Source organism: Cyprinodon variegatus, unplaced genomic scaffold, assembly GCF_000732505.1.
Source record: "Cyprinodon variegatus isolate N-32 unplaced genomic scaffold, C_variegatus-1.0 Scaffold1279, whole genome shotgun sequence".
NCBI lineage: Eukaryota > Metazoa > Chordata > Actinopteri > Cyprinodontiformes > Cyprinodontidae > Cyprinodon > Cyprinodon variegatus.
The window spans coordinates 51,342-73,520 of NW_015151732.1; the positions used below are offsets into that span (position 1 = coordinate 51,342).

At 36.1% G+C, this 22,179-nt stretch overlaps 1 protein-coding gene across 1 annotated transcript in view; it reads left to right on the forward strand.

Annotated features, from left to right (window-relative positions):
* syt7 (synaptotagmin 7) overlaps positions 1-22,179 on the forward strand; it is an 84,639-nt gene that overhangs the window by 16,999 nt on the left and 45,461 nt on the right. The window contains exons 2-4 of the mRNA XM_015401968.1: positions 976-1,055; positions 3,389-3,523; positions 15,802-16,149. Of these exons, the coding sequence (XP_015257454.1) occupies positions 997-1,055; positions 3,389-3,523; positions 15,802-16,149 (542 nt within the window). The 5' untranslated portion in view covers positions 976-996. The remainder of the gene's footprint in view (positions 1-975; positions 1,056-3,388; positions 3,524-15,801; positions 16,150-22,179) is intronic.

Here is a 22,179-nt window from a genome sequence, read left to right on the forward strand (position 1 = left end):
TTTAGCTTCTTAAAATCTTAACTTCATTTAAGGGTTTAGAAGTGAGAGTAAAAGTAAGAATTTCACTCATACCTTTAATAAACTGATTTTACAAACTGCAATAGGACAGTGCCAAAGAAGGGCATCCAGTATGATTCTTCTGTGTCTCACGTTTATAATATTGCTTACTCTTATTCATATTTATAAAAAAAAAGGATTTCAAGTGAAGAGTGCTTTTTAATTGCATTTAATTTAAAAGAAACTACATAATGCAGCTCAGTTAACTTGTTTAATTTAGTTAATTTGCTTTTGTAAATCACAAGTACCGTAAGTCTCTAGTCTTTCCACCTCTGAAACAGATCATCTGGTTGATTTAAGATCTCAAACCATATAAAGTTTAAATGTTTCAGCCCAAGTGAAGCCCCAGAGTTGTTGTGGTCGATTCATCATAATTATGGCTTGTTAATCTAATCCTAAACATCCCAATCCTTTCATCCACTTTCAAAACTAATCAGTAAGGAAAAGTAGCCTTGATTTATGTGTATAAGTTCAGTTTTCAGACCTATGTCACATCTAAAGGGCTTTATGAAGGTATTTGTGTACATGTATAGTGTTTAAAAATTGGTTTTCTCTTATGATTTATAGATGCATTAGTTGGCTAGTGTTTTGTTTAATTTATTTAAAGATATGTTTGTGCATGTTTCATTCAGCTCAGAGTGTTTTTGCATCTCATTGTAGTAAAGTGGTCCCTTATCACCTTGATCCTCTGAAGTGTGCTGCCATCCTGGCATCTAACCAGATCTACTACACTTCTCTCATTTATCATTTTTCTCTACACCTGATGGAACCTGATGCTGTCCTAAAGCTTACATAATGAACATTTCACTTGCAGGATAAAAAAAAATGCAGTTGTATAAATCATTCACGACACATCTCTAAGGTCCGTCTCCCTACTGTCCCTCTCTGTCTCTGTGTCTCTGTTTAATGTCTTTTAAGGGGAAGAGGAATAAACCGGGGATGGAGGCTGCCAGCTCTCCAGATTCTGTGAGAGGTCGAGGGGAAAATAAAGCCATCAAGTAGGTGTCAGAGAGAGACAGTGAATGCGGAAGCATGGAGATAATCCTTATGGTGATAGATTCAGGTTTCCACAGCCAATTCCTGAATGCAGAGCTCATGTATAGTTATAGTGTGTATGTTATGTGATTTTCACTTGCATGGTTGTGAATAGTCGCCATAAAATTATAATGTTTAGGTAAAAAATACTTGTTGGTTTTTTATAATTGCGGTATGAACAAAACAATTCATACCAACACAGTAAGAACAGTTAAACAAATATGAAAAAGAATACTTTTTCAAATTGGATCAACTTTAGGAATATTTTAAGGCAAGATGTGTCAAGGAAGCTATACTGTATACATGTTGCAGATGTCAGCACATGGTTAGGAAAAACCTTCCCTTAGCCAAATTTTAGTTGAAGTATTGTATTGATAACATGGAATAAACTTTTCCTCCTAGTTTTACAATGCCCATGGACCTTTAATTTATATTCTAATTGATTGACATCTATAGCAAGTCAAGTTTGAGCCATTCTTTGGAAATTTGAGTTTGGTTGACCTTTTTTTGTTGTATCAATAGTTCTTGGCTTTGCAGCTCATATCACTTGAGGGCATATTAATTTCCTTTTAAATGGTGCCGCATCTGGAAGGAAAATGCATTTGTGGGTTGAGCAGCACAGTTTAGAATGAAATATTTGCCAAATGCTCTATAAATGCAGCTTTTAGTGGGAGCAGTATCGTCGATAGTAAAAAAAAAAAAGCTCGTTATCAGTAAAGAGTGTCTTAATTCAGAGAGATATTGAGATAAGACTGTTATTTATGGCAGTTCCTCATCTTATCTCATCTCTTTGTTTTTTTCCAACATAGTTCAAAATGTCGATATTCCAGAATTTTGCAGTGGAGAGAAAGTAATGGCCTTTCCTCATCTACATCCAGTAGTAGGGTCAGTTTGGGCGTGTTGTTCACACCACATCGATGAAAATAAGCAATCTGCTGTCTTGCAACAAATTCCTTTTTGAAAACTGGATTCCATCCCAAAGCAGCGCTCAACCAAGCTGGTGACCAGCATTAAGAAAAGCCACCAGGTTGTTGATGTGCTGTTTTACCATGTACTAATCAGCTTCCAGTTTGAAAAGTTAATAATTTGGCTGATTAAGTCGTGTTTCTTAATTTCCCAGTCATCCAATCCAATAAATTTAATAGCAAACAAGGGTCAATAGCGACAAAGTAATTTTGTGATTAGCTGTGGCTTGCTCCTGTGCAGTATTTTAAGAGGTGCAAGCTACAAACTAAACCCAAATTGAGTACAAATGTGGTACCATTTAAAGGGATAAAAAAGGCCTATTACGTTTTTCAAGGACAAGAACTATAGTTACCACAAATAAATAAATATCCAAATGCAAATTTGCTTACTTTCTGTGCACATTTTCTGGCTCACAAATTACAAATGTATTAAAATAAAGAAAGACAATAAGCAACCATTTATTGCAGGCCAAACATTCCTTTTATTTATACTTATATTCAATATGCTAACTGAAAGGAGGTACCAGTTTTGACATGTCTTTCTGTGTTAAAATAAAGTTTAAGCTAAAGATGAAGTGTTTACCTTTTATTCAAAGTTTCTTTTTTTAGACATTATGAACAATAAGATAGAGATGTTGTGAGATAGATAGATTGAAATGCCACAAAAATTATATTTGACTTAATAAAATGGGAACATAAAGAGCAGTCAGTTAACTTTTTGAATTTGAGGATGCTGTGTATTTGAATAAGTTAGAAAAACAGGTTTTTGAGTCTTTTTTTTTCAGATTGCCTCTTATTTGTTGTATGCTACTGTGAACTGTTTATGTACTTTTATGTTAGGGAATATTTTCTAGTTTTGTTTGATATTAAAGTTTAGATACCTGAGAATTAGGGAGACTGTCTTTAGAAGTTTTAGATACCTAAGATGTTTTGCTTACATATACCTCCAGTTAAGATAGCATAGAATAACAAAATAATTTCACTTATAAAGTGGATTTGCTTCAGTTTAATTTTTGTGTTATAGTTTTGTTCTTGCCTCTATAAAATAATTTCCCATGTTTTAAATTATCATTACAGCAGCCCTCATCTTTTATCATAATCTTATTTCAACGGCTTGTCACATGTTCTCCTAATATTTGGCATATGTTAAAGTAAAGGTTTACTCTCATTACTATTTGTTTTTCCAGTTTTTCACATCATTTCCCTCTATACTGGCTTTTGTTTTAGGACACCTCACTCTTGTGTTGAAGTGTTTTTTTTTCTTTATAGCTGCCTGTCACTGTTTGTTGCTCTCAGATGTCTAACCCTTTGCTGTCTTTCTCTGGCTGCAGCGATCTAGACAGAGACTTTTGGAATAACAATGACAGCAGCAACGTACAGCAGAGGTGGAGCTCCTACCCGCCCAAGGAGTTCCTCCTAAATATGTCTCCCTATGCTCCCTATGGAGACCCACGCCTCACTCCCAAGTGAGTCCTGGTCATGGCTGGTAAGGGACCCCTCAGTCTGTGCAGGGCTGTCAGCAACAGGGGCTACAAAAATAAATGGGTGATTTTATTCCACAGTTTTGCTGCTTGTGACTGGCAAAATATAAAAATCCCCCTAAATCTAATTTCATTTTTGATTAATTTATCATTCTGGGCATTTAAAAGGTCACTGTAATATCCAACATCAGGGTAAAACATTTTCTATTGCTTCCTGGCCATTTGTCTTTTAACAGAATTCTCCTCTCATCCCTGTTAATCCTCATGTTTCTACATTCAGGCGTGCAGTGCTGTTTAGTATGCACTGCTGGCCATGCAGCACCTGATAGAAATGTACGGCAACATCTCCTAATATTGGTGTGATACTAAGGAATGCCCAAACACTAACAGATTTCAGTTGTTGTTTTTTTAAAGCATTTGAAATTGGTATTACTCTGTAACAAAAAGCAAAAATAAATCATGCATCTTGCATATAATGGTAGAATTCTACAATTAAGCTGAAATTAGTAACAGAGGAAAAATGTAAAATTTTTTCTTTTACTGCAGCTAAATAAATTTTTCCATTCAGAGGAAAAGGTGTCTGAAGTCAACATATTTCTAAGATACATATATAAAGAGGATAGACTGTCACAGTAACATCATCTTATTAGCTTAAGTACAGAATACATGCTCTGAAAATTAAAATGCTTGACAGTCTCATTGCTTACAGCCCTGCAAAGCCTCTCCAGACATTCTCTAACTCTCACCTGCAACCTGTGGAGAGATATAATGGAAACAGAAAACCCTCAGTGTAGATTTCAGTGTTTTACAGTTTTCTCATTTTGAATTCAAGGCCATTAATTACATCTGGAATAACTGTAGCTGCCCAATTAAAATAATTGTAAGCAATTAGATTATCCACTGAGGGTTGACTGTTGTTGACTTTTTAAAATGTTTGGGGTCCGTTTGAACAGAGAACTTGACTTTTAACAAAGTGTGCTTATTGGTTTTTCTGGAGGAAAGTTAGATGAGAAAAACAGTGTCCCTCCTCTACAGATATATTTATTATATATAAAGCTACATCAAGCAAACTACAGAATTTAAGCACTAAGACCTGAGAAAAGCAAGCTTTTTGCTGTCAAGTAAGCACCACACTTCATCATTGATCTTTAAGCTTCATGTTTTGCATGAAGGGGGCTGACTTTCTTGTAATAATTTAAAGTGTGCTTGATCAATATTCGCTCTTTTTTTTATTGTTACTAATCTATCTTAGGCTTCTTTTTTGCTTATCTTTTACTCAGTACATAAACATTAAAGGTATAGTGATGATGTCAAAATAAGTGGTCCTCCTAATTGTCAATCATTCTGTTGATATATTTACCTAAGGCCATCCTATTTGTTCGTCCCCATTTTCACTTAACGGTGGTGAGTCTGACATAGTGGAAAAATTGCAAATCTTTTGTAAAGTAAGCTTGTATGAGTGATGCAAGCAGCAACTTTTAAAAGGAGCGGGCACAAGGAGAAATAGGCTCCTGCATGCTCTCGCATGCATTAAATAGGCGTTACCTCTCGGGAGCGGGTGGAAGAGGACGGGTCTTTTCAAAAATTTGTGAAAATCCTCCACTATACCTTTAAGTTTAAAGTGACAGCGTGTAAGAGTGACCTTCATCTAGTGGTGCACTAAATTAATTACAAAGGGCAAACTGGTTCCATCCTCCCCACCAAGCATGTGAGACCTGCTACGGAAGCCGCAGAGTGACATTTTACTCTTTCTGAATAGAGGGGACACATCAACCTCCAAAGTTTTTGTACTCTGTTCCTTTAAGGGATAGACCAGTGTTGTGTCAACCCTTTACACGCAATTGAACAAAGACGAATAGTTTAATTTTTTAGACTCTTTTGTTGCAACCTGCCACGAAGACACAATCCACAGATAAAACAGTTGGGAAAGAAATAAAAAAGGAAAAAAACTGCCTCTGTAGTGTCATGAACAACTGAGTATTAAATAAGGAAAAGTTAAAGAAAATATATGTTTTGATGTCATTGCAAAGTTCAATTCAAAAGACAGATTGAGCATATCAAACTCCACCTGAACAAATCCAAGCCAATAAAAAAACACAGTTGTTAGATAAAAAAAACTTCATCTTCAAATAACTTTATGATATCATATCTAATCAGATGTAAAACAAGACAGTACATTTCTGCTTTAAAATGGCTAAATGTAATTCAACTAAAGATCATCCATCTAATCCTGATGGGCAGCAACTGGAGGTGCAGCTGAGATACCCATCTCACATTTAGGTAGTCCTTTGCATCATTGTTTGTTTGGGTGAGGGTAAGAAACACAATTAATAGAGGGAAAAGATAAGAGTTTGTATAAATAATTAAACCAAAAATTAAAATGTGATGTGATAACATACTTAGGTTCAAGAAGTATTTGAATCATTCTGCACCACGTCTACAGTATTAATTAAGGCCTCACGATTTTAACATTTCTGCAGTACCTCCTTGTTCTAAGAAAAAATATAATACAATATCATAATTAAAGTGTTTTATGCCCCAAGTTGTGTCAAACATGATCTTTTGTTTGACTTAAACTAAGCAATATTATTTCTGACACTTGATTAGGCAACACCATGTTTCGTCTAGGCGGGGCACGTTCTGGAGTCTCTATATTGTCCCGTCTATTACAAAACAAATAAGCTGTCTAGCACTTAACAAAATGTGAGCACTTACAAATCTATGCAAGTCTATTAAAACACTCAAGAAATTAAAAAAGAGAAAATAAGCTGTCATTATCAATGCATCCCGATAAATGGAAAATAAACAGCAATCTACCAACTATAAGAAATGAAGTTGCAATGAGAAATTTAGGTGCAGGAGAGTAGCTGACTTTGAAGTTTGGTTGCCTTCACAAACATCCTAAAATATTGCAAGAAAGTCTTTTACATAGGAATAAAATTACAAATAGATAAATCATAGTTTAAAGCTTTGCATGTTAGCTACTGTATGCACTTTACAAGTAAAATGCTTTCTCATTTTATTTAGATAGTTTACATTCTGTTATTTGCTTGGTTTTGAATGAAATCAATAAAATCCTGATTGGGGAAGTTAAGGCTATTTCAGGTCTATTAGGTTTGAAGATGAGATGATAGTTACCTAGGGGACTGACTGACTTTTTGTAATAAAGATTTTATTTTTCACTAGAAACATGGGTAAGTATCACATAGTGTGGTGTTTAGTTATTTAATACATCATTAATCACATCAGCGGGAGAGTGCACACTTTTAAGAGCTTCTATATTTCTGATATTTAGGCCTAACCAACATTCATACAGATTTAAACTATTTCTGCTTCGTTTCTAAGCTGAAGACAACTTGAAATTCTAGGAGGCTCTGGTGGATAGATCCCACTGAACAGCTATCTTGGTATATTGCCAGCCTTCATGCCAAGTTTACCAAACAGCTGGCCAAAGTTGTATAATCAGTCTTATATTCTGGCTCTCCTCCAGAAAACAAATGTGCATATTTCTCGAAATGCCCATCTGTTCTTTAAGCTGTTCTTTCAATGTTGGTTTTCACACTTTCTTTTTGTATTTCTCTGTTTGTATATGTTTGAGGTCTTTATGTTTTCCCGTCTCACCTCTTCCTACCCTTGCTCTGTGTTTCCTGCTAGTTGTAACCGCTCCCTCTTTAGCTCGTAGTACTCTAAATGCTGTGAGGCTTCCTGATAGCCCTCCTGAGTCTAGTCTGACTGAGCTCTGTTCCAAAAATAGTAACAGTGCCTCCTTTGTAAACAGCAGAGCAATTAAGTCTTTGGATGGTTAAAATGTCTGCTTCGTATCAGCCTCCACTCCATCATTTAGATGCATCTCACACGATCACTGAGGCATCAGGTGAACCAGCTCATTCTTATCCTCTCTAATTACAATGCACTTGACTCTTTCAAAGCTCCAGGTGATCAATTACTCCGTCTGTGTGGTGACGTTGAAAAAAATTGTAAACTTACAGAGGAGTGGGGTTTGCAGCCTTTGTTTTGGTCGTATTGCATTATGCCAGCAACATAAGTGCTCAGTTTTGATTGGCATTTATTAGCTGGTAACACTGTCATTTCTGAAATGATTCAGCATGCAACTGCTAAATTACTACCAAAATTATTTATTTTGTTTTTGCAGAAATGAAAATGTAGGTTTTGGAAGTCATTTTAGGGGAAGGAAAACAAGTAACAAGCATGAATAAAAAAATTTAAAAGATGAAGAAAAGTAATGATTGTTGTAATCTTTAGGGTAGCTTTAAGTTTCCCCATAAAATATACCCCTCCAGTAATATCTTATCTTTCAACAACACATAATGTCCTAATGTTGTGCTGCTCGTGGTGTTTGGTTTGTTTTCACTCCAAAGGTCCTGTCACCGTTCAGTCTGTACTCGTCTCTGTAGCTCTGTGTCCAGGTCATCGGGTATGAATTTGTTTCATGCTGAGTAATATTTATTCTTTTCTTCCAGGGAGTGTTTGGTGTTAAACAGATTAAAACGCTGCACGTGTGTGAGATTACAGACATTAGTGCACTGTGTTCTCATCACCTCCATCTGCAGTCTTAAAACCCTGTGAATGATGCATCGGCATAATTACGAAGCCGTGCTGCCCACTTCAACCAGCCAGCAGGTCGATCATTGCTTTACCTTTGCGTGGAGCGAAATTGGCCAATTTCTCTCTATTTATGAGCAAATCCATGAGAACAGTGGAGCTGCACAATCATTGGTTTCCCTCATGTCACATTTAGTTCATACAGAAAAGTCTGTGTGGGAAAATTCTCCAAAACCTTCCAAAAATATTATACCTGCTTTTATTTCATAGTACTGTGATGAATAAAAGTAAGTACACCTGCTTTCAGTTTTTGGGTTCCACACTTTGGACATAAAGAAATCATCTTAACATGAAGTAACTTAAAAATAAGACATAATTTTTGCTATTGTTTTTTTGTATTTTTGTATTTTTTTTTTTTTACAAAAAATATGCAGAAGTAAATGTCAACCTAGTCTTGCCATAATGTTTATTTTGTAATTAAATAAAAAGAATCCTTCATCTGTTGCTTGAAGCACGCCTGGAACATAAAAACCTGAGCAAGCAAGAGTATAAAACAACTACAATGCCATGAAACTGTTTGTTTCAAACATTTATTGTCTAAGCATACCTTAAATATTTCAGATCATAAAACTGTTTTTTTTTGTATTAAGGATTAAAAAGCTATTAAGACAAAACTCACCCTTTTCTTTTTAGTGTAAAAACTTTATGCCCATTTTTAATCCTAATAACTAAAAAACGAAACCTTTTCTTTCTTACTTTGTAGCCACACAACTTTTGTGCCTTTCTTTCATTTTGTGGACTATGAACCCTTTTGTTTACCACAGAGCCTCAAAGTAAAATATCAAACCATCTGCCTTTGGTTTTACTCACTTTTAAGATCTGGTAAGATGCCATTCATTTTATGTCCTCCTATATAAAACATTGAAACTGAAAGAAGATTTGCCTACTTTTTTTTAACCAGAACTGCAACCTACCATTAGAGTCTTATGAAATGTGCTTTTAATAGTTTGAATAACTGAACTGAAAATCTTTTTGCTCTTCGGCCTTTTGTTGGTCTGTCCCTCGTCTATCCTCTCTTGATCCTTTCTTCTCGTCCTTCCGTGTCTGTCTGTCCGTGGTACCACATCGTTTTTCCCAGTGGGTCTGTGGTTAAGGGTGGGCAGGGCGGAGCTGGACCCTCACCTGGGGTCAGTGACAGCGGGGGTGGCGCTTGCTCCAGTACAGGGGCAGGGCCAAGTCGCAGCGACAGCATTCGGAGCATGGTGACGGGGGGCAGCAAGGCCGGGCGCTGGCAGATGGTCCAGAGCCACATGAATGCCGGAGCCCTGCGGTTTGGCAAGTGAGTTGCGCATGGTAACATGGGGTACGCATGAGGGGCTACAGTGGGCACAACAAAAGAGCATGGTGTGGATATCAAAAATGCAGTTTTCACAAGAAGCATGAATAGAACTAGAATGCACTCTCGAAGATTTAGGTAAAGCTATGTTTACCTGAAATGTAAGCATGATCTTTTGCTTAGAAAAAAAGATTACAGAAAAAATAACCAAAATGTCTGTTTTACCAAGCCAGCTAAATTTTTTTTAATTAAGAAACTCCACACAAAGGGCTATTGTTTAAGGCTTCTGTGATGCTTTTAAGGTGTGAAAAAAACTTCTAGTAGAAAACACTTTCAAGTTCAATGTTTGTTCAGTAGGAGCCAAAGAATCCTTCATTATGTTTCTCAAACAAAAGTGAGATGGCATGTGACTGATCTCTGTACCGTGATAGTTTACTATGAATGCATTTACCATTATACTATTGCAGCATGGATAGATTGACTTTATATATATATATATATATATATATATATATATATATATATATAGATATATATATATATATATATATATATATACATACATACAGACAGGCAGACAGACATCATGTTCTTTAAATACAGAGCAAAATAAAGTACAAATGGAAAAAAACATTCACTAGAGTTCACTTTAGACACTCATTTAAGCCCCCCTTTCACTTATTATGCAACTCCGTATTACAATACTGACTCCTTGTGATGGTTGAATAGACTGATTAGAAGCTGACTTCAGAATCGTTATTTGCCCCTTGACTGGACTGAAGACACTCCACACATAATGATTAAATAATTTGGAGCTACATAACTCATCTGTTTGAAAATCAAGACACACAAATGCATAATAAAAACGAACCCTTTGTGAACATCATTTACCACTTATGCATTCCTCATTCTGTGACAGAAATGGCAAGAAGCTGTTTCAGAATTAATCTGAATTGTATGTCTTAATTTAAAAGTTCTGCGTAGATGTAAACAAGGCTCTCAACATGCTGATGTGAACTTTGCAGAGTATGTTAATGTAATATTGTGTTCATTTTACTGCATGTACCTTTTTAACAATTTCTAGAGATACATGCTTGCATCTAAGCTTGGATTTTATGAAAAACTTTTCCCCATCACTTGTCTGTTTTGTTCACTTCCTACTTCTCCTTATTTGGTATTGCAGTATTTCCATTACTCCTCTTGGAATTGGTTTCTATTTTAGGGCATATCCCTCTCATCCTCTCCCTGTCTCCCCGCTACAGTTTCACTCTTCACTGTCAGTTTTTCTTTTCAGTCTCCTTGTTTTTCTACCCTTCTAGATTTCCCTTAATTGCGAAATCATTCAAGGTTTATAGTCATCTTAATTGACTTTCAAGCAAGGAGAAATGTGAAAATAACCCTCTAAGTCACAAATGGGATTCAGCAGATCAAGAGTGCGTATTGCTTAGAGCTTCTGAATAAATGTGGCTTTTATTAAAGAGTTTTAATTCAAAAGACAACAAACATATAGCTTCTCAACAGAAAAATAGATACAGGAAGCCATTTTGAGGAAATGACTGTCTTTTAGCACCAGCCATTTTTCAAATGTAAAACAAATATGTCATATGTGTGTCACTTGCTTGGCTAACAAAATTTAACCAACCAGTGACTGGCTCCCAGATGCCTGATCCAATGTCCCTGAAGATGTTTTGACTTTTCATGATGCCAAGTTTTTATAGCATGACTGTGGAACCCATGATACCACTACAGTAAAACTAGCTTAGTAGCCTAGCTATAGTTCTCTTTTGCACACCCAAATGCTGATACAATGGCTTTTATTATGAAAATTATATAATTTTCAGCTTTTGCATCTCTCACAGTTATTTAACCCCGACGAACATTGAAGAATATATAATTTTTTATGTATTTTTTATTCCTTTATTATTATGAGGCTCTAGTGGCCTTTATTTTTATTACAGTATTTTAGAAAGTAGTTAGACAGGAGACAGGGAGAGGAAGTGGTTAACCCCTTCACCAGTTGGCACCCATTCTGGTCAAACTGATTGGTTATCAGTGGTTGTGTCAAACTGTAGCTTGTTGCACAATAATAATTAGGTGGAACATACAAATCTTTTAATTTATGTAGTATGATTTTTTTCATTTCTATTTTTAGATTTTATCTATACTGTACACTGATTTATTGTAATATTTAGCTCTACCACTACATGGACTGAAGAAAAAAACCACAGGTTTTCACTTAGAGCTGTATTGTTCAAATGAATAGTCAAAGGCCTTATCTTACAAGAAGCAACATATAAATTTCTCACTCAAATGAGATTGTTGTATATAAAAGAAATACTGCAGAAGCATAGAAGTTCTGTATTTGTTGTCAACGCTATGTTACCATACCCAGCCTGTCTTTGTGACAGATCATTCCACTCTGGAAAGTTTTTAACTGAAAAAAAACTTTCTCTAAATTGGCTACCTAGCCCCTCTCACAATAACATATAGTCCCCAACTTTACCCAATGTGAATTTAATATTTTCATCTTCTGTAAAATGTAGCTTTGTTCTCTCTGTGTGTCCCCTGCATCTATCCTATTGGAAACCAGACCTTTGTCAACAATTCTGCTTTTAGGGAAAGCCTGTGGTTTTAATTAAGTAGTCTAGTAGTAGAGCAAATAATTACAATAAAAAACACTAAAATGTGACAAAAAGCAAGACTCTCCAAACATTTTTCCCCTTACCTAATACTGCAACACAACAACAAAAAGATTTCCTGGATGAGAAATGCACAGACATTATTTTCATACATATTAGGAGGTGTTATTTGTTCACAGTGTATGGGATGGTTCAGACTTTTCTATCTTAGGAAAACCAGCTGATTGCATCGACTCATTGACTCTTCAGCAATCCCTGACACTCAAGGCTGTAAAAAAGAAAAAAAACCCTAACTTATAGGTGCATGTTTTAAAAGGTACAATTAAAATAACTCTTTTTTTTTCCAGTTGCCTTTCAGGAAGTCCATGAAGGCTTTGGTATGCAAAATGCTGCTAATAAAAACAAACTGCATTTAGCAACGGACAATAGATCATATCTTATTAAAATTTACATGCATGGGTACCATCAGTATGTAGAGTATTGTAATCCTCATATGATTGATTGGTAACAGCAAAAAGGGATTGACTACTTAATTATATTCATGCATTCAAAATCATGTAAGTCTCAATCTACAGAACTTTATATTTTTCAATCTTAAGCTTGAAAAAAATCTGCCTGGACGATAAATTTCTTTGTCATGTAAAAGAAAATCTCAAGTAAATAAGTTCAGTTAATTCCTTTTTTGTGTGCATGTGTCCTGTTTTGGTAATATAGCTTGAGTCCAACATCAGAATGGGGTTTAACCTCTTTTTGAAAACAGAGCATTGACCTTGGCACTAGAAGATTATTTTCTTTGATTTTTGTTTCCTAAAGAAATTGTATTCAACAGTCACTGTCAGACAGTAAAATTGGTCTATCTTTAAATGAAAGGTTATTTTTTTGAGGTTTTCTAAATAATTTAAGTTTCAGCAGAAGCTCTGCTCGTTTGATGCATCCAAAATAACTGCACTAATTTCAGCTTCAACATTTCTACATTTCAACCAGTGCCGTGTTTAAATCATGGTCCGTCCAAAAAGGACATATAATTCAGTCCAATTAAGTTTATTCATGTAAACCCAATTCACAATACATGTCCTCCCAAAGAGACAATTCAATCAAAACATACAAGCGGATTGGTTAAAAGTTTCCTGAGGAAATCCAGCTGATAGCATCAAGTTACAGACTAAATGAAAAGTCCTCAAAAAAATAACACCAAGGTTTTTAACATTAATATCTGACAACAATTTATTGCCATCCAAATGAAGTAACTCACTAATCATTTATGTCGCAGATAGCTGAGTATCGTCAGTCTACCATTGAAAAAAAGTAAAAATATCTTAAAATATGTGTATTTGCCCTTAAGGTGAGCTATTGAATAAGATGATCTGCTAATGGATTAAGATCTGTAGATATTAAGTTATGGAAATAAGGAAATAGAGGTGTTTTTTTTTTTTCATTTGTTTTGTTTTTTATTTATTCAAACATAGATCCTCGTATTCCATTGGCCAATTCTAATACTTTTTATGCTAAAAAAAATTGGAAAACACACATGGGAGCGAGCTACATTGTAGCAACACCTGTCTTGGAACTCACTGAAAAAAATGAGGCTGCCGCACACTGGCACCACCATCAGTAGGCAATGCGAGTGAAGTGTCTTGCCCAAGGACACAATGACATTGAAAGACAGAGATGAAGTGTAACCCCACGACCCTTCGGTTGCAGGGCAAACTCCTGCATCCAATGCCACTGTTGTGTGTTGTTTATGATAAAACAACTCACACCTTAAATATTTCAAGCCTGGCCTAAGCCTGCCAGTGTCCCCTGAATATTTTTTACGGATGTGACATTGATTATTTAATATATTCTGAAAAGGGTGTCTGGGATAATTTTTTTTTTTTATCATGACCTCTCTTAGAAAAGAAAATATAATGCTTTTGCCATTGCATTATTCAAAGCATATTGTACAACATAATTTGATTATGCAGCTCCATAACTGAACACAAATCTAGTAAATTTATATTAGTAGAACAATGTAGAGCAGTTTCAGTAGCAAGAGAATAGTTTAGCTGCAATAACTCTGCATAACATAACAAATATCTCAATTAAAATTGTTCAAAGGAGATTGGAAATTAATAATTAAAAAATAATCTGTAACAGTAAAACAGCAGCTGTTTTATGGCTGTAGAGGTGTGGGCAATAAAGATTGTAACATCATTTATGCAGAAATGAAATAAGTATAAAACATATGTGCAATGTAGACATCATTGTGTTTAAGCAGGCTCAGGTTTGTTCATTATTTGTGTTTTAAATGTAGTGTACATTGTCCAAAACAGCTAGAGGAGGAACTACAGTTCGATCCTGTTTGTATGTCTTTGTGGACGGCTTTATATCTCCTCCCAGATTGCAGCAGTTCAACTATGTGGCATGGATGAGTAGGGTCCTTGCAGGTTATTTTAGCTTTCCTGAAACATTGTGTTTCATAGATATCCTCCAGGTTTTTGAGTTGAATTCATGCAAATCTTTGCACTGGAGACAATGTGCTTAAAGGCCTTACTTTTGCTTCCACTTCAGATTATACGCTTCTTTTGTCCTATTTTTTACACTAACATTTCTTCCAATTGTTCTTTCATCCAGACATAAAAAAGGATGATATTTTACTAGATCAAAAGCATGGCCTTTTTTGTCTAAGTCTACGAGACCTCTGTGCAGTAGAAAACCTACCAAAAAACATTTGTTATTCAATCATCAGCATGTGTTCTGTTATTCTATTCGTTAAAAGAACACAAAAGTTTCAAATAAAGGCTAAGGAAAGTCTCTCATGTACTGTAATATACATACATGTATACAGGCTCATGTGTATGCATATATGAGTCTTGTATTTCCTTCATAAACCATTGCTTTATCCCTCTGGGTGCTTTTCCTCCTAGCCTGCGTCAGGGTTAAGGCCAAGTTAATACAGAAAAGCTCTGCTAACGCAGCTCAAGTCCAGGCCGTAAATCCTCCCTCACAGCTTTAGCTCCAGACAGAGCTGTTTAGCACGGTTTTACAGTCATCAGGCAGGGTGTGATTGAAGGGAGGATAAGGAGTGAAGCACCATTAAGGGAGAGTAAGAGAAGGAGACCAATAATTAGAGAACAGAATTAAAGAGCAGTGATTGAAGGCAGTGGTGAGATGGAGTGATGTGAGGGCCGAGGGTGGGAAAAAGATAAATTGACAGGGGGGATGAGGAACTGCTGAGTTTTGGAGCGCAAAGGTAAAAAGGGGGGAGTGGGAGGAGCAGAAGGGACCTTAGAGAAAGATGGATGGAAGCAAAAGCCATCAAGGCAAGATGGTAGAAGTAGGTCAAAGCTAATTAGAGAGAACGATAACGTCCAGAAAGAGTTTAGTGTTGCAGATGGAGGCTCCAGCTAAGGGATACTAATACCTTAGCCTGAACTCACATTCAGTGAAGCAGGGTTTGGTTCTGACACAATTATGATGGAAGTTAAATGAAATGTTCACCCTGCATTAACACTAACACAGGTTATAAAAAGACACAAAGGCTATCCAAGGTTCATAATGTTTTTCTTTTCTTTTCTTACCTCCTTTATCTTTTTTTTTTTTTTTTTTAATGAAGACATTTCTGATACAACCACTGACATCCTCCCACTTTCATGTTGCACCTTCTTTGTTCATTTTCTGTCTAATTCTAAGCTCTGCCCTGTTGCGTCCATCTGCTTCTTTCCCGTTTCTGTGTTTCCACACAGTTTTGGGGACACCTCCCTCTCATCCGCCTCCACCCTGGAGCACATCCCATCCTCGGCAGTCGCTCGCCCCCGCCCTCTGGTGCGCCAGCAGAGCCTTCAACAGCCTCTCACTCACCGGCCCCCTCCAGGTCCCAACGACCCACCGGTAACCTCACAGAGTCTGGGCCAGCTGCACACAGGTCCAGGCGGCGGGGGGCACCGTGGGGGCCCGCGGGGGGTCCGGGGGAGTCCGGCTGGAGCTTCCAGGCATAGAGGTACTGGGGCTGGACGATCACGGTCAAATCCAGGAAGCTGGGACCATATGATGGAGCAGATACGCCACAGAGGTCTGGACGTCAAGTCATTCCTGTAAGTCTCATGAAGTTCTCTGCTGTGGAAGATCTTAAAGTACATGATATGCTTATGTACTATGCTCCCTACCTGCTTTAGTATATCAAACTAAAGAATAAATACAATGATCTTTAAACTAATATTCAATTAATTTGTAAAAAAGAAAATAAACAAAAATGTGGGGCAAAATTATTTGTTTTTCTCTTCTGATTCTTCTGATAAATTTTTCTTCAGTAATGTAATTTTCATAAGTCTGGTTGATGTTCCACCATATATATTTTAGAGTTCTTTTGTAAATATTAGTACTACTTATGTTGGTGAAACAAGCTTCCTTTGTTAATTTATTAACCTTGTTGAACTGAGAATCAGATCAGCAGTAGTGAATTACTGGTTGTCTGTTTTTGTATGTGTTTTTTATTTTTAATTAACTTCTACTAAAATGGGTTTTTGAACAAACTTAAGTATCCTGTTGGCAATTATTGTTTCCAATTGTTTCTTCAGGATTTAAAGAATGAATGTGAAAAAATGAATGTAAAAATGTCCCGAAAAATTTGTCTCATGCATATCTCATTAACAAGGAGAATACAAGATCAACTAAAGATAGTATACATCTAACTATTATTTATGCATTGTCATTTTTCCATTGCACATCTTGCTTAATACCAATTGGTGCATAGTTAATGTATGGGAGTAATTTTTTTTAATTTTTTTGGGGACAGATCAGGTGAGACATACTATAGGCAACCTTAGTGATGCTGTAGAAAGAGTGTGTTCAGGAATTCAACCTCTCGCTACACAGAGTCTCTGTACAGTAAAAAAATAACTGAAGCTCCTTATACTGTATGCTATAACTGAAAAACTTTTGTTATGTTTCCAGCGTTTTAATGATGCATTCATAACTCGGCAGTAAGAAACAGAACCTCAACTTTCCTGGATTCACATTTTCCTAACATTTGTATGAATACTACAAAAACTGAGAAAAAAACGATATCTACTCAGTGTAGGACTTACACTGACAGCATGTAATCACATAATTGCATATGATTTCAGACCCAGGAGATGAATAATGACTATGAATGTGAGTATGCCACATCTTAGTTTAAAATTACACAATAATTGACATATCAGAGCAAAAGAAAGGGTTGATTTAATATGGAAATAAGCACTTTTGTGCCTTTTAGTGACATGTGTGCTTTTATGCTGATCATAGGACATCTGGCATAAAACATCATCACACTATATATGTATCACATGCTTGGATTGCTAGAGGGATGTTATTTAGATTATTTACAATCTTTTACAGTTTTGGAACTATATTAACATATTAGGTTGTTAAAGCGCTAAAGCGCCTTGCAGTATTAATATCATAATATTTGTTTATCTGTAGTAAATACGTATTTAAATAAAGTTAAGTAAATACACTGGTTTGGGGAAACATATTTTCTTTCTTCCTTTAGCAAATTATACAATATGAACTATGGCTTTTAACTATTCCTTCCCATTGATTAGTTAGGTTTACAGAGCAAACTAAAATTCTTCCAAAGTTGCCTAATTAGTAAATAGACTCTACCAGTGTGCAATTTAAAGTCAATATACTTGTAGATATTCTGCGTACGCCCTGAGAAGATCAGTCAAAATATCTGCATTGTAAAAAAAAAAAAAACAGACAAAAAACAAAGAACATGCAAAAATGATCAGCTTTAAATATGGCTTGCTCCTTAAAGAAAGCTAACTTACTGACATAACTAGTACAGAATTGTTCAGAGAAGTAAACAAGACGCCATCGTAAATTTGGAGGAGCCGCAACTCATGTAAAAGATTCTAATGGCATGAGAACTATTAGTTTGGTACTGGCTAGATCCTGGATTTTGCAGCAAGAAAACAAAAGTAGGGGGAAACAATGTGGTAGACAGTGTTAAGAGGAGATCCAAATAGTGTTTATTGGTCTACATGCAAAATGCCATGTTAGTTGTAATTGTCCTGTGAACAAAGTATTCAATTACACAGTCCAGTTAAATAAATGGAGATTGATAGATTTACTCTGTTGGTACTTTACTTATTTATGTATTTACTTTGCCAGGCAAATTGAAAACAAGACATCCGCAATGTCACACATGTATGATGTTCTGCCCTGTTCGGATGTAGAGAGAGTTTGTCTCCCTTACTTACAATTATGGAAAGTAGTTGGAGTCAAAAGAAGTTACATGCTCTTTGTTAAACAGTGACATGTTATGAATAAACCTTGAGAAAGGATCACATTTTTATGGGAATAAGTATTACTTGTCCCAAACACTTTTCACTCAAACATTTTGTGGCCTTGCAGGTGAAACAGACTGAATAAAAACATTTTTCAGTAAGTAAATAGCATAAATCGATATATGAAAGACGTAAATAGATAGCTACATTTTCTGACCACAGACGTAGCAAGCAACATTTAACAAACGTTAAACATGGTGTTGTCATTATTATGGTGCGGTCATTCTTTTCATCAGCAAGAAAACTAGTCAGAATTAATGGTGAGGTGGATTCAAACATGAAAGATGCTGGTGGAGGATGCAGAAGACTTGAGTTTGAGACAAAGGTCCTAAGAATTCAGAAATAAAACGATTTAAACCATCTAACCAGAGATACAATAAAATGACCCCATTAGGTCATTTTGAATATCTGGTAATGCCTTTTGATCGCCCATATGCACCTGCAGTTTTCCAGTCCTTTATGAATGACGTCCTTAGAGATTTTTTAAATCAGTTTGTATTCGTATACCTTGATGACATTCTGATTTTCTCCAGGACCTTATCCAACAATGAGATCTGTGTGAGTCAAGTTCTCTAAAGTCTTCTAGAGAACCAACTCTTTGTCAAACCTGAGAAGGGTGTGTTGCATGCCAAATCAATCACCCTTTTATGACACATTCTCAAGAGTGGGCCAGTGAGAACATATCCAGATAAGGTTCAAGCCATTCTCAATTGACCTACTTCATCAACTCGCAAGCAGCTACGTTTTATAGGAATCGCCAACTTCCACCACAGATTCATTAAAAAATACTGTCAAACTATTCTATCCCTCACTAGCCTTACCTCCTCCAAAGAAACCTGTATTTGGTCTCCTGATGTTTCTTAACCCAGCATTTGTCTAAAGCAGAACAAAACTACAATGGGGGCACCTGAGAACTCTTAATCATAAAATGGCTTTTGAGGAGTGCTGCCCATGGTTGGAGGGAGCTGACTTCCTCCAAGATCTAAAACATCTGAAACCTAGACAGTAATGTTGGTCTCTGTTCTTTTCCTGTTTTAACTTCAACTAAAAACACCAAACACAATGCCCTTTCTGTGCACAACTGAGTAGGAACCCAATATCTCAAGTGTCATTCATCCTCCCTTCATTGTGCAGGCCTTATCGTAAGAAATAAAGGATCAGGTCCTGGAAGCTCAGCGGTCCGTACTGGACCCTTGCACTGGACCTCCGAACCAGGTTTATGTTCCTGGTTCCATTAGGTCCTGCCTCATTCATTGGGTCTACTTGGAAAATTCTCCTGCCATCCTGGAATCACCAAACTCTTGCACTCACTAATTAAAATTTCTGGTGTCCTACAATATACAAGGAAGCTATGTTCTACCCTCTACAGTGTTTGCAACAAAGCTAGTCACCAGCCTCCCAGTGGTCTTCTTCAACCAATGCCTATCCATAACCTTCCATGGGATATTATTGCCTCGGATTTTGTTACTGGACTACCAACATCTAAGGATTTTTCCACCATCCTCGCTATAATCAACCGCTTCCCCAAAGCCTGCCACCTCATCCCTCTTTGTTGACTCCCACCCTCCCTTGAGACAGCTCAGCTCTTCACTTAGCCAAGAGTGCTCACAGTTCAGGATTTCATTCCCAAACAAATGGTCAATCCGAACGCATAAACCAGAAGCTTGAGGCCTCCCTCCACTGCCTCTATTCATTATACCCATCCTTTGCTACTGGTCTATCTCGATTTGAATTCTCTCTAGGATACAAACCTCCCCTGTTTCCATCTGACAAGATGGACATTTTAGTAACCTCTGTCAAATACCACATTCAGCCCTGCATATAGGTCTTGAAACTGACAGTTTCTGCCTTTAACTGGTCTGTGGATACAAATCCAGCTAATCAGAGAAGCTTCCTTGCTCCCCAGTACTCACCTGGACTAATACTTTGGCTATCAACTCGTGACACTAACATAATGGGTTGGCTCATCGTTGACAAAGAGGTGTTGAGCAACCGGACAATTCCAGACAAGTTTTTTTGGGGCAACAGCCTTGGTATTTTTGGAAAGTCTTAGGAAAAAGGCATATATTATAAGTTCTCATTTCATTGGGACTTGCTGATCAATTTGTGTGAGGTCAGTGGGATGATAAAAAAGTTCTTGTCAGGCAGGTCCTCCGTCATAGAAGAGATTCATCTACATTAGAGTATTGTTATACTGTCTTGATTGTGCATGGTGCGTAAAAGTCAGAAATTAAGCATTTAAAGGTTGTTTCTATGCATGTTTTTGTTTAAAAAGGATACAATAAAGAACATATGCTGTAGTTATAAAAAGATTACACCTTTAAGAATTTCCTAGTGTGATGTTGTAATATCATCCAAATGTTTACTATTGACAGGGGCTGGGAACAAAGGATAATTTCTCTCAAGACATTTTTGAGGATGATGAGAATTTGCTAACCAGGCTTCATTAGTATTGTTGATTCTGAGAAGACTGACGACCAACACCCCTGTGGTATTCTGTTGGGAGAACTTCTGCGTATTTGTAGTGCTTAACCCACTCACTGATTTTTTTTTCTGCTTTTGTTGTTTCTGTGAAACATTATTTAGTGGAACAAATTTTGATATTGGACAAAAATATAGTCCGAGTACATACAAAAGACATATTTTTATGATTTTATTGACAAATTCTTTTGAAATAAACATGAACCCTTGTAAAGAAATAATTGCCTAAATGGGGGTCAAATTTTTCTTAATGATTTCCTGCAATAGAGCACAATTCACTGTTTCATAATTATGGCAAGTCTTCCAGGTCCTGAAAATGCAAAGCATCCCCAGCTGATCATTCGCCTACAAGCATGTTTGACTGTTTCAACTTGGGAATCTCATTACTGAGATCTCGAGTCTTTTAGATATAGTTCTGGGTTGACATCCTGATGATTATGTCCTTCCAGGAATAATCCCTTTCAAGGAGATAGATGTGACATCTTAACTATTTTTGAGTTTTTGAAAAGGATGAGGAACAATTATTTGTTGCTCTTTGAGATTTCTTATTCTGCTACATGTTGCCAGGCATACTATATAAGTAGTTTCCACCATACCTGTTGAAAGGCAAAAAATATATATATAATAATGATAATAATACTCATCAGTATTTTGGCCTAAGTATAAATTGATGAAAGCTTTATTTCAGAAAAAAATTTAGAATTGCAAGTATTTATATAGTTTTTTTATTTTAGAGTAAAAGGACAAGTCACATTATATTCTGCCTGCTGGACCTTTATGAACAGATATTGGCTCTAACCAATTTATTTGGTTATTTCAGTGTTCTTGCAAAAGATATAAATCTATATACGATTAGTTTCATTTAAAGTGCAGTTTTTAGTACTAAATAAAAAAAACTGTGATAAATATTTTGTAGAATGAAAACAGCTCTGGAGGTTTTGAAAGCTCATTAATCCCTGAAAAATTGGTGGAAAATGGATTACCCTGGTGCAGTGAAAATGTTTACAGGCTCATCTCTTTTATATTGCTAAAATGCTAAAGGTTACAAAGAAAAAAGTTACAGGAAAGCAATTTTAACCCCCAAAAAAAGCACAAGACAAAAAACAGCAGCAGACAATAATGTGGCCAAATTATTAACTAAATCTTAGAAAGGATCTGTATGCCCATCCTTCATCCATAGCCAAAATCCCTCCTGACTGAAACCTCAAATAATTTAAATATTCAGTGTGGTAAATTATTGTTTTAATTTTATTTTATTTGAATTAGGACAGTGCATAATTATTAATGTATTTGCAAATACTTCAACATAAA